The sequence below is a fragment of the Erythrolamprus reginae genome, chromosome 1, assembly GCF_031021105.1.
Source record: "Erythrolamprus reginae isolate rEryReg1 chromosome 1, rEryReg1.hap1, whole genome shotgun sequence".
Lineage (NCBI taxonomy): Eukaryota > Metazoa > Chordata > Lepidosauria > Squamata > Dipsadidae > Erythrolamprus > Erythrolamprus reginae.
In genome coordinates, this window is record NC_091950.1 from 214,765,830 (window position 1) to 214,779,962 (window position 14,133).

Below are 14,133 nucleotides of genomic sequence, written 5' to 3' on the forward strand. Positions count from 1 at the left end.
TATATCATAATTGGATAACATTCATGAACTAAAATACTGTTGTTAATTACAGTGGTTGAAAAGCCACTGCTAGACTTTATTCTTTATGATTTTGTCTAGACTTTTAAATATCTTATGCCTATCCTGATAGCTAATGAATATTTATGCATATAAGGCAATCAGTTTAATGATTTCTACATAGTAACCTTAAAGGCAGTACCTGAAGGAAAGCCCTCACACCTTTTCTTCTACTTAAATTTTATTTGAACTTTCTTCCAAGTATATGTGGTTCATTGACATGCTACTGTTTGTATAGAAATGTTTCCCCACTTGAAAGCAAAGCTCTTTTCTTCTGGTGAACAGACCAAGATATAGTGGTACCTCTACTTAAGAACTTAATTCATTAGGTGACCAGATTCATAAGTAGAAAAGTTTGTAAGTAGAAGCAAGTAAGTATAACAAGCAGGAAGAGGGAGATTATGATCCCGCTATATAGAATGCTGGTGAGACCACATTTGGAATACTGTGTTCAGTTCTGGAGACCTCACCTACAAAAAGATATTAACAAAATTGAACGGGTCCAAAGACGGGCTACAAGAATGGTGGAAGGTCTTAAGCATAAAACGTATCAGGAAAGACTTAATGAACTCAATCTGTATAGTCTGGAGGACAGAAGGAAAAGGGGGGGACATGATCGAAACATTTAAATATATTAAAGGGTTAAATAAGGTCCAGGAGGGAAGTGTTTTTAATAGGAAAGTGAACACAAGAACAAGGGGACACAATCTGAAGTTAGTTGGGGGAAAGATCAAAAGCAACATGAGAAAATATTATTTTACTGAAAGAGTAGTAGATCCTTGGAACAAACTTCCAGCAGACGTGGTAGATAAATCCACAGTAACTGAATTTAAACATGCCTGGGATAAACATATATCCATCCTAAGATAAAATACAGAAAATAGTCTAAGGGCAGACTAGATGGACCATGAGGTCTTTTTCTGCCGTCAGACTTCTATGTTTTTATGTTTCTAAGCAATTTTTCCCATAGGAATCAATGTAAAAGAAAATAATGTGTGCAAACCCATTAGGAAAGAAATAAAAGCTTGGAATTTGGGTGGGAGGAGGAGGAGGAAGAAGAGGAGGAGGACAGTTGCTGCCCAGAGCGCAGAGAGTGTTTCTTTTCTCTGGGCGCTGGCAGAGATTTATTCCCTGTCCTAGCGCCCAGAGAAAGGAAAATGCTTTGTTCACTCTGGGCTGCCAAAGCCTCCATAAGCACCATCGAAAGGCTTCTCTGGCAGCCCAGAAAAGCCAGAGATGATCGGGATTAAAGGGGGAATGGCAGGACACTGGCCAGGCCTTCGTGCCATTCTCAAATTTCCTGGGTAATTTTTCCGGGCTTGGGTTCTTAAGTAGAAAATGGTTCTTAAGAAGAGGCAAAAAATCTTGAACACCCAGTTCTTATCTAGAAAAGTTCTTAAGTAGAGGTGTTCTCAAGTAGAGTTACCACTGTACTCTGTGTTCGCTAGATATGACTATACTATAGCCATTGGCAAACATAATATTAAATAGAGCTATGTGTGTATTACATCCAAAATATGTAGGTCTAAACAGAGCTATTGCTATCTCAAAGAAATGTGCAGAATAGCAATCTAGCATGGTATTGGTGCATTGGATTTGATGCATATACAGCACCATATTCAAATATGACTCTTGTGCAAGAAGAAGTTGTTCCATATACAGAACAGGTGTTATCAGGAGGCTGGATATTAATTAATTAATTAATTAATTAATTAATTAATTAATTAATTAATTAATTAATTAATTAATTAATTAATTAATTAATTAATTAATTAATTAATTAATTAATTAATTAATTAATTAATTAATTAATTAATTAATTAATTAATTAATTAATTAATTAATTAATTGGATTTGTATGCCGCCCCTCTCTGAGGACTCGGGGCGGCTCACAACATGTTGAAAAACAATATACGGTATACATAACTAAAAAATCCAATTAATATAACTAAAACTTAAAAAAACACTAATGGAATTAAAATCATCCATTACCATTCACAACATCAAAACATACTACATTCGTCGGCCAGGGGCCTAGGGTATAATGGTCCCAAGCCTGGCAGCATAAATAGGTCTTTAAACTTTTACGGAAGGCGAGGAGGGTGGGGGCAGTGCGAATCTCCGGGGGAAGCTGATTCCAGAGGGCCAGGGCCCCTACAGAGAAGGCTCTTCCCCTAGGTCCCACCAGACGACATTGTCTAGTTGACAGGACCTGGAGAAGGCTGACTCTGTGGGACCTAACCATATGTATTGTGAGTATTTGTTCTAGACCAAAATGTACCTTGCCTTATGATTTTTGAATTCCTCTGTCCTTGTTTTTGTCTTCTAAATTCCAGGTACCCAGAGCAAGGAGCCAAACTGCATTTTATCAGGTACTGGAATATTGCGACCAGCCTCTTTCTTTAGAATTTGCAATATGTTCCTTTAATACAATCTTCCCACACTGGGATTTATTTTGAATGGCTTTATGCCAGAGATTCCATACCAGGAGAAAACAGCCAAAAGCCCATTAAGTAACAGTTTCTGCCTTCTTTGGCTGCTTCTCTTATGAGAAATATCAAGCAATGATTTCCTTGCAAAGGTACATTTCCTGTACAGGTGTGTTCCATCAGCAGGCAGGATTCATGACAATGATATCACATATCAGCCCATTCTTGACTCTCGATTTCCATATTCTGCATTTCCCGTTTGTTATATTCAGAGAAAACCTTCATTTGCTAGAGGAAGGCCAAGGCATCCAGCGAGAGGAGCTGGATGAACGTATTGCTAGAGAAGAGTTTCGGCGACCTCGTGAGTCCCTATTGAATATATGCACTGAATTTTACAAACACTGTGGCCCCCGACTGAAGATTTTACAGAACCTAGCTGGAGAGCCCAGGGTGACTTCTTTAGAGCTGCTGGATGTTAAGTCTCATATGAGGTATTATTTTTGAATGTCCGTAAATATTTGACTATCCAATAGCAATAAGTGTGTATGATAAGTGTGCACTATAATATACAAAAAAGATTTTTATGCTTCTTTCAGTTGTAAGTAGAATAAGATTTTTTTTCTCTTCCAAATGATTTCAGGTGCTATTATAAAAAGGGAAAGGGAAATCTGATCTAAACATTTCAAACATTGTAGATATCAGAAATAAGGTAAAATCACAACAATGGAAAATCTGTTCTGCAGTGTCTTCCATTAGCTGAAATTTATAACTATTAATTTTGTCATTTTTGTGTGCAAAATTCAGCTAAGTTTGTTTTCAGGAAATCATTCAGTGTGTATTTTTTGTCATTGCATTGTCAACATGGTTGGCATTTATATTTATGACTTTTCTTATCCCTGGAATCAGATTGTTGAAAGGTTGTCAGGAACATATCATATAACATGCCCCTCTAAGATATAGATACATTTTTTGCAGAAATATATTTAGATACAGAAATTTTTGTTGAAGAAAATAAAGTTTTCATTTTAGCAGCTATGATCCTTTCCCTTTTCTTCATAGTTGTAGAAAATAAGGTTCATCAGTCTTGATTCTGATTTCTGGGGCAACCGAGGTTTCCTGTCAGTTTCAGAAATCTTGTGCTGATTAAAAAAGGGGTTATTACTTGATTTCATCTATCTTCAGATTATGCATTTTCAATCAGTTCTATCTCTGAGTGGAGCTTTCAGTGTCAGTGAACTCTGTGTCAGGTGAATCTTATTTACAGCATCCTTGGCCACCAAGAGCTTGGGTAACTACTCTCTTGTTTATAGGAAACCTTCAGGCATACAATCCTATCCTCTACCAGGTAGACCTTAACTTTAGATAGCTGAGAAATCAAAGAACAAGAATTTATCTGATGGTAGTGCATCCAGTGATCATCTAGCTTTTCCCATCCACCATTCTGCACCATGGGTCTGCCATTCCTTCTGTAAAAGAATATGAACTGACTTTGAGGAAGGAAGAAATGAGCTTTTATTTGATATAAAATGGGAGAGGGGAGAATATCTAATGGGGTTTCAAGATTTTCTTATTATAGCCTACAGGAGGGGTGTCAAACTCCTCAAGGGCTGATCCAGCCTACAGGGTTGTCAAACTCACGGGCCAGATCCAGCATGCAGGGTTCTTAGATATGGCCCGAAACAGTGAGGGACTGGCCTACATGCGGCCCTCCCAAGCTCCATTGTCATTGGCAAAGGGTTTCAGGAGGCCGTCACAGCCAGAAATGGAGCTTGGGAGCCCGTTTTCACTGGCAGAGCATTAGACTACCGAAGGCACCATTAGGCCAGTCCCTCACTGTTTCGGGCCATATCTAAGAACCCTGCATGCTGGATCTGGCCCGTGAGTTTGACAACCCTGTAGGCTGGCCACACCCATCCTGGCCACACACACACACATGGTCAACACAACTCTGATGCAGCCCTCAATGAAGTTGAGTTTGACACCCCTGGCCTACAATGATCAAGTAACATCCTAAAATCTCTGTGGTGTTTGTTTCCTGACCTGGCTTAAGTTTTCCATTTACTCCTATCATCTTGTAGAAATGAGAACCTCTTTTCTCTCTCTTCTAGACCAGAGGAGGCAGCCCCAATTTTTTTTCAACCTTCTAAGAAAATTAATGACCAACAATACAGACAATAAAGGGACCAAACAGATTTCAAAAATAAAAAAGTAACTATTGCTAAAAGAAGTAACTAGGCCTAAAATTTAGGTTCTTCCCCATTGCTATACTTACGCCTTCTCTTTATCCTCCTCTTCCTTCTATTCTTGATTCCAGCCAGAGAGATAAGTTTTGCAAATTGTGCCATGACTAGAAGAACAAAAAATATATGAGGATAAAGAGAAAGCCAAAACATATTCCTTATGGTGATAATGTCCATAGGGAATCTATCTCTACATTTGCCACTGTCTCTTTGTATTACAAGAGAAATATTGCCTGTCTTCCCAGAAAGGGGAAATGAAGATCCTGGGAACAAGCTGTCATTGAAACTTGCGAAGATTGTACTATAGGGCAGTTTTAATGTATATGCATTTCTATTATTAAACTAAGCTTTCTTGAATTGGATAAAGTAGAATGTATGCTCTGATTAAAATTAACTTCATGATTCCTTCAGTTTTCCTAAGGGGAAAACATTCTTTTGTTTCATTAACAGATTAACAAATAACATTGATTTTGTCTTCTAATACTCAAAATACCAGAAATGTCTGAAAACTATATAAATAGATTTAATTATGCTTAAGATAATACTAAAGTATATGTATATCATTAAACAATACAATATGATAAAACTGGATACGTAGGGATCAGTACTATTGCAACATATTAACATTCTATTTTAAAACGTGGTTCTATTACACTGCTCTAGTATTTTTCCCCAGCCTTTAGATAATAATTTTATATAGTATTGCATATAATACATAAAACTAAGAAATGAATACAGGTAATCTTCAATTTCCAACTATTCACTTAGTAACCATTTTAACATTACAACAATACTGGAAAAAAGTGATTTATGACCATTTTTTCATGCTACTGCAGCATCCCCATAATTACGTGATCAAAATTGGATGCTTGGCAACCACATCTATTTATGACAGTTGCACTGTCCCAGAGTCATCACTTTCTGACAAGCAAAATAAACGGAGAAGCCAATTCACTTAATAACTATGTTGCTAACTTAACAACTGCAGTAATTCACTTAATAACTGTGGCAAAAAGGTCATAATAATAATTAATAATTATCTTGTTTAGCATTTCTGGGCTCATTTGTGGTTGTAAGTGGAGGACTACCTATATAATATGGTTTCTCTATCTAGTAAACCTACTATGTAACAGAATTATTAAGAATGCAGTATGGATATAAGAAATACCATTATTTATTTCAGCCATTATATTATTTAGGTACATATATATATGGTTCATTTAAATAAATATTTTTGCATTTCAGAAAAAAAATATAGAAAAATATTTAATAATTTTGAAGATTTAAGGTCAGATTTCTTTATCCCATTGTGTCCTCCTGATATCAAATTCCTACATTATTTTACTATCATAGTCTTTAGGTTGCCACATTTCTAGAGCGCATCAGAATGAAATGGTTGCATCAGACAATGAGAATCACCAGTATGATGATCAGTTATCTTTTTGGACTATATAGCATTTAGTTATTGAGAGTGAGTTTTTCCATTAAACAATATTTCATTGTTTTCTCAAAAGAGCTCCAGTAACAAAATCCAGATTTTCCACTTAATGAGCAATGGTTTTAGATTGGCAGAGATTGCACATTCCCTTTTGAAGCTGGCACCTTATGATACCCAAACAATGGAGAGCCGGGGGCTCCGGCGATACATCATGGAAATGTTGCCCATCACTGACTGGACAGCTGAGGCAGTGAGGCCTGCCCTTATCCTCATCTTGAAAAGACTGGATCGTATGTTCAATAAAATTCACAAGATGCCTACTTTGAGGTAAGTGTGTTTGTCAGAAAACTATGGGATCTGTTTCTGAATTTGCAAGTCATGAAGGACAGGTCGTATTATCATTGTTGTTATTGTTGTTGTTGTTATTGGTGGTGGTGGTGTTGTGTGATGCACTGAATTCTTATAGTAAATATTTAAAAATATATTTATTTTATTGGCATATGGCCCTGTGATTGTATTGGGAAACCATGGTAGCAGAAATGCACCTTTCGTGGAGAGTCACAAGAATCTGATATAGGTATTTTTTTTCTGGTTTGGTAAATTCTAAAGTTATATCAAATGACACAATGTGATTTTAATTATATCTGTCTGTCTGTCTGTCTGTCTGTCTGTCTGTCTGTCTGTCTGTCTGTCTGTCTGTCTATCTCTATATCTCTATATCTATATCTATCTATCTATCTCTATCTATCTCTATCTCTATCTCTATCTCTATCTATCTATCTATCTATCTATCTATCTATCTATCTGTGTGTGTGTGTGTGTGTGTGTGTGTGTGTGTTTTATGTCGGATCCCTTAATTTTAAACTTTCAGCTAAAAACATTTGATATATTGATATATATAAAATGTTTTTAGCTGCAAGTTTAAAATTAAGGGATCCAACATAAAAAGCATATAGATAGATAGATAGATAGATAGATAGATAGATAGATAGATAGATAGATAGATAGATAGATATAGATATAGATATAGATATAGATATAGATATAGATATATAGATATACACAGTAAGTTCTATCTCTCACATCATGGAACATGTTTTTATGCTGTGCTGCTTAATTGAGGTCAGTATCCATAAGTAGCACAATCAATAGCCTTCATTTTTGTAAATTATGTGATCCAAATTCTTAGCATGTTTGAGCTATATTAGTTTATTTTCACCTCAGATTAATCACATGATTCTGCAATAGCAAGTTATTTAGATAGTTCCTACAAAAGTATATATCTAGTATATATACATATATATATCTGTTATTAGAATGACCAACAACTTGGAACAGCTATATAAAATTTAAGGTAACCTTTGAAATTTGTTTCATGAGATTGAACTAGACCCATGGAAATGTACATCACTACATATTTTTTTAGATTTTAAAGGTTTAGAATCTGTTTGATGCTGTCTAGGTTTTTTAATTAAGAGAATGCATCCTTGGAGAATGTTAGATTTGTCTATATTTCCAAATCTATTAGCAAACATTTGACTTTTCCCTATGATCAGCTTGATCTCAGAATGGTAGCTACCTTAATGAATTCTGGAACAAAGAAACAGATTTTTGATACTTCAAATTTCCTGACTTCTTTTTAAGCATTGATATGAGAAATAATTCAAATAATTCAACATAAGTGTAATTATGTTTTCTCTTTATACCACTGGATAGGAAACACTAATATTGTCTTAACATTCTTGAAATGATGGGGTATTAATTTATTTGTAGAATATCACAAATGCCACATTGATCTTTAAAATTTAAGAACATTCCCAGAAATGTCCTATCATCCCTGAAGAAAAATATTTTGCATCACAATTATACAGTATTCTCAGTCTACTTTCTGATTTTAAAACCACCCTGTAAGATGAATGCATTTTATGATTCTTCATCCAGTGATAATTCCATTCTCTAGTCTAAACTAGCATGTTGAATATATGTACCCAGCATGGGTACAAATTTGTTGAATTTTAAGATAAATATTTCAAAATTCCATAGGATATGTTATCTTTCTCTTGGTAGGCAAAATTCATCATTAGTTTTTTTCCAAAGAGGAAAGAATTTGGACCTATGTTTCAGAAACACTCTATTTGTTTTCTGAAACATAGGTCTAAATTCTTTCCTCTTTGGAAAAAAACTAATGATGAATTAATAACCCATAATTATTCTAAATTCATTTTCATATACTGCTTCTATGCAAATTCTTTGCTAATATTTTAAAAAGTTGAATTCAATGAAGCAGAAGTAAATCATGGATCATTCAGCCAAGGTGTCCATCAATATTCAATGAAGAACCATAGGGCATTCTTTTGGGTGACCTAAAGAGATGGAAATGATAGATCAGCTACACAACCATTTACAACCACTAAACCCATGGGTCTATGATAGCATGCAAGTAATTCAACAAAAAATAAAAAATATCCTGCTATGGACAAATGAGAAAGTATGTTTTGAATCTCAAAGAGCTTTATTCATCAAACACCGGAGTTCAGTTATGTATTATAAACAGTGATGTTATTGAGAGAATAAAATTTTTACACCCTGAATTGAATTTCTCAGAATATTCAGAGCTTTTCTCAGTACAGATAGGCTGATTGTAAACACATATCTCCTAAACATTAGAAATTTGCTTCATTTGCAAGGTTTTATCTTTATAAAAGTAACAAGTGTGATTTGCCCATGTTCATTGTTTCCTCCCTCATTTATGTTTTGCTGGTTATTTAAGCATTTTGCAGGGCCACTTTTTTCTACAATGTTTTTTTATTCCACTATCCCTGTGAATAACAGGTAAAATGATCACCCTGAGATACAGGTTATTGCCATCTGAGATCTTTATCTTGCACTTTCCTTGGTGTTCCTATTTCTCAGTTGCCTTTTTCTAGGCTAACATTTAATGCCACCTACCATTGTGTTCTAGGAGACAGGTTGAATGGGAGCCAGCCAGCAATTTGATTGAAGGGGTTTGTTTGACACTTCAGAGGCAGCCAATCATATCCTTCCTGCCTCACCTTAGGTCATTGATCAATGTCTGTGTCAATCTGGTGAGTAAATAAAATGGCAATCTCCTACACATTTACGAAGCTACCTTCTACAATACAAATTCCCTGTTCAGCACTCCGAGAAAGAACTTCCTTGATTAACCCCAGGCCTAATGAAGTAAATTTTCAAAGTGGTGCAGGGGGAGAGAATGAAAAAGAAACCCATAATCCAATGACTGGTTTTGGCTACTTTCCACGTACCACTCTGAAAATCCACTTCTGCGTGTTGCGCTGAGAGTTGAGGGCTGCAAGTTGGAGAGTGGGGTGGTGGATACTGCACACACCTGCATACACCTGACAGAGGAGTTGGAAAGAAGTGTGGGACCCTGGAGACATTATTCAGCCTCCCCTTGTAAAAATAATGCAAAAGGACATTAACTCTTAACTCAGCAAATTATTAGAAAGAAATTGTACTGCGATTTATAATATTCATAGTTTAAAGAAAGTTTGTGGTGTCTTTGTATGATGTTCAGATCTTCTGACTCTTTAACATAGATGTTTCTTGATTGCATTAAAGAACATCAGTTTGACCTGGTATTTATTTATTTATTTGTTTGTTTGTTTGTTTGTTTTTTGATTTGATTTGATTTGATTTGATTTGTATGCCACCCCTCTCCGTAGACTTGGGGCGGCTAACAACAGTAATAAAAAACAGCATGTAAATCCAATACTAAAACAACTAAAAAACCCTTATTGTAAAACCAACATACCCTTGGCATGCATAAAATTGATTAATTAATTACAGCTGACTTGAAAGACAATTCAACAATAGATAAATCTTTCACAGGTGTGATACCTCTCCAGTTAAAAAAATGAAAGAAGCTAGAATACCTAATGTAACAATAACACTCATTTAAGTAGAAAATCAATGGATAAAAATATTGAGGTTTTATAAGGTTAAAATGAAAGCTAATAAATTGGAATAAGTTCCCTATATACAATGCTGGTTTAAATGAGTTGTCATTTTCATTGATCTTTTGAAATGATTTTGATTATAGTAGGAGATATAGGAGAGCAATAGGACAGGGGACGGAAGGCACTCTAGTTCACTTGTACTCGCCCCTTACTGACTTCTTAGGAATCTGGATAGGTCAACCGTAGATAATCTAAGGGTAAAGTGTTGGGGGTTTGGAGATGACACCATGGAGTTCCATGCTTCGACAACTCGGTTACTGAAGTCATATTTTTTGCAGTCAAGTTTGGAGCGGTTAATATTAAGTTTGAATCTGTTGTGTGCTCTTGTGTTGCTGTGGTTGAAGCTGAAGTAGTCGCCGACAGGCAGGACATTGCAGCATATGATCTTGTGGGCAATACTTAGATCTTGTTTAAGGCATCTTAGTGCTAAACTTTCTAGGCCCAGGATTGAAAGTCTAGTCTCGTAGGATATTCTGTTTCGAGTGGAGGGGTGAAGGGCTCTTCTGGTGAAGTATCTTTGGACATTTTCAAGGGTGTTAATGTCTGAGATGTGATATGGGTTCCAAACAGATGAGCTGTATTCGAGGATGGGTCTGGCAAATGTTTTGTAAGCTCTGGTAAGTAATGTGAGATTGCCAGAGCAGAAGCTATGTAGCATTAGGTTTACAACTCTTGAAGCCTTCTTGGCTATATTGTTGCAGTGGGCTTTAGCACTTAAATCTTTTATTATTAGTATACCAAGGTCTTTAACCGAGTGGAGTTTATCTGTGATAATTTGATTATTCAGTTCGTATTTGGAGTTCAGATTCTTCTTCCCAATGTGTAGGACAGAGCATTTGCTAGTTGAGATTTGGAGTTGCCATGTGTTAGTCTGGAGGATCGTAGAATGCAGGAAATTCAGGAAATTCAGCTGAAATCAGACACAGTAGTAACAAGATGTTGAGCTATACTGACTTTTGGTCTAATACAGTATACCGGGAACTTTATTAGATTATCAAGATTATACAACTTTCACTAGGTGGAGGATCATACTGAGATTGGTGGCACAGATCAATAATTAAATTCGAGAACCTAATGTCCCAAGATCCAAGTTCAGGAATCTTTGGTATGAAATGATGTGTTAAAGGGTACAAGTGTCTTATATTCCTACTTATTATTATTTTCCCAGAATTGTTAGGGGGTTGAATGGTATACAAACCTAATAAATAATAATTAGAAAAGAAAATTAGTGGATATCCAATCCTTCAAAATTGAAGTTTTGTTTTCTTCCTTTGAAAGATCTAATTATTGAAAAACAAACAGAACTGATGGAAAGCAGACTGGAAGAAATGAGTGCTTCAATACAAATGAGAACCTCCAATCAATATTAATAATTAATCCAGCATTTAAAATTGGCCAGAACAAGATGCTTGTGTTAGCTGAGGTCTTGGGTGGGAGAGATGTCAAAAAATGGCCAGGATCTTGTAGTTGTGCCAAAATGATGCTCATGATTATGTAACTGAAGTCCTGCCCATTTTTATCATATATCATATGCATGTGATTCATGTAAAAAAGAATCAAAACCCTTTATGCTGCCTTTTTAAATTTCCTTTCTGTGCACACACATATTCAAGCCAAAAATTTAAGAAATCTATGACAAATTATATAATTTGTCACAGACTATATAATTTGTCACTATCAAATTCCTGAAAAAAACCCTACACTTACACCAAGCAATTAGATCAAAATATAAGTTTCAATTGTTTTGAGTAGCCATTAAACCATCTGATAGTAGAGTGTGTATTTTTGTTTTTGTTTTGAGAGGCCCTTTATCATGGCCTGAAATTATTCTTGACATAAATTCTATGTTAAAATCTTATGTACAGTACATACATTGAAATTCTCCCTCTATCCCCATGCAAGTTTAATCCTTATACAAGAGAAGAATCTGAACATTATATGAACAATCATACAAGGGAGTCTGAATATTGTGTTAATCTCAATCTGGATCAGACTCAGGACTTTATCCTGACATAAGGAGATAATAACTCAGGCCAACTGGTACAATATTGATGATTTCAAATACATGTTTCCATTGAGTACAGTAACTACATGGCATACCCTCCAGCCTCGCCTATTCTACCAGTACAGTGCTGGTTATTCAGGGCTAGTACTGGGTACATTCTTGATTTTCCTTGTGCCTTCCATCCTGCTAACCCTGTAGTAGTGCCTTTTCCTTCCCATCCATCTCCTGCTAGAACCACTCCATTCCCTTCTTGACCCCAGCTACCGCAAGGCATTTGGAGGGCCCTGAGCATTCCAGTCTTGCGCTATCTGAAGTACCTCATTAACATTAGAGGGTATGGCATGGATGGAATTGAAATAGTTGGTCAAGGTGATGTGCTGTGTTTGTATTGCAGGTGATGGGAGTAGTAGGACCTTCCAGTGTGGCCGATGGATTACCCCTTCTTCATCTCAGCCCTTATCTCTCGCCACCTCTACCCTTCAGCACAGCTGTTGTCCGGCTTGTAGCATTGCAGATTCAGGTGTGACTGCCTTGCCTGTTAGACAGGCTTTGCTTCTTATGAGGTTGAGATACCAGTTCACTGGTGATCTTTTGTTTTCTGCAGAAAGCTGGGCAAAAACTGTGAGGCAAAGATCTTACTTCCCTTTACTTAATGCTGAAGTTTCATAACATAGCATTTAGCAACTCTCTAAGTCTTTGGTGGGTGTCAATTTAGCGTAATTCCATTGAGTCACATTGGAATTGTGCAGATTGAAGCCAACCAAAGACCTGACATGAGCAACAACTATATTTCCTGACAATGTAGATTAGCATTATTTATTTTTACTTCTTAGATGAATAATAAGAGCTACAAAAATCCAGAAGTAATAAGTTTTTTGTAGGTTGTGGACTTGAAAGGCTAAAGCTAATTTCATGGAAGTGCTTTATATGAATCTGAAGATCAGATATTTTTACATTCTGTCCTCTGAATTATTCCACATAATTTCCAGATTGCAAACCCATATTGCTTATCATTACTATCCCAGATTTCCAGAACTTAATTGCTAGCTTCTCTCCCTCCCACTCTCTCCTTCCCTCCTCTTTTACCCTTTCAATTACTTAAATATTTAATATTTCTGACAGACAGATGAAGATAATCTGGGATTTATATCAAATTAATGGTTTTTAAAATAGTTCATTATACATTCTTAATAGCCTAAACTCTGTTGAATAACTTGGGATGCTACACTGCATTGCTCCTACTTGGAAAATGCAAATTTTGTGCTGTTTTATGGAGAGGGGTTAATTCTTCATTGATGCTAAAATAAGGTGAGAAGGAAGAATATAAGACATCTTTTCCCCAGATGTAGGCTTTCTGTTTCAGTTCCCTCTCTGTTCAATCTTTGGCATTTGGCAGAATCAGGATCAAAACCAAACAATAGGTATGGTCTTCCAAATGTACATTTTCAGAGAGATGTAGAGAATTCTTTAAAATGACTGAAATACTTTTCCTTCCATTTTTTTCTAGCCTTTTTTAAATTTCAGAGCTTTTGGTTTGAGTCGGTATAGGTAATTATCAGTATAGAGTCTGCATCATTTAAACCAAACAAATAGGTCAATGAGCCCCAAAAATTGCATGTTTAATCAATTGATTATGTTGAAGCTAAAAATCTAAGGTGATGAATCTATCCTGTAATATATTGGGTGAACCAAGTATCTTTGGATCCAATTTTTTAAAATTGCTACTTTAATCTATCAGTTTGAATTGATCTTTAATCTTTTTTATTATCACTGCATAGGCTTTAAAAGAAGATTTTCCCTTAAGCCATGTGATCTCCCCATTCACCAATCAGGAGAGAAGGGAAGGAATGCTTTTAAATCTACTGATTCCATTTGTGCTCACAGTAGGATCAGGAAGCAAAGGTCTGATTAACAGAAAGAATATTTTGTTTCCCCCTCCTGCCTGCCTCTCTGAAACAGTAATTTT

At 35.8% G+C, this 14,133-nt stretch overlaps 1 protein-coding gene across 1 annotated transcript in view; it reads left to right on the forward strand.

The window, feature by feature from the left end:
- UNC80 (unc-80 homolog, NALCN channel complex subunit) overlaps positions 1 to 14,133 on the forward strand; it is a 199,091-nt gene that overhangs the window by 151,039 nt on the left and 33,919 nt on the right. Inside the window, exons 49-54 of the mRNA XM_070737780.1 lie at positions 2,394 to 2,429; positions 2,759 to 2,977; positions 6,291 to 6,491; positions 9,127 to 9,250; positions 12,562 to 12,687; positions 13,946 to 14,069. Coding sequence (XP_070593881.1) covers positions 2,394 to 2,429; positions 2,759 to 2,977; positions 6,291 to 6,491; positions 9,127 to 9,250; positions 12,562 to 12,687; positions 13,946 to 14,069 — 830 coding nt within the window. The remainder of the gene's footprint in view (positions 1 to 2,393; positions 2,430 to 2,758; positions 2,978 to 6,290; positions 6,492 to 9,126; positions 9,251 to 12,561; positions 12,688 to 13,945; positions 14,070 to 14,133) is intronic.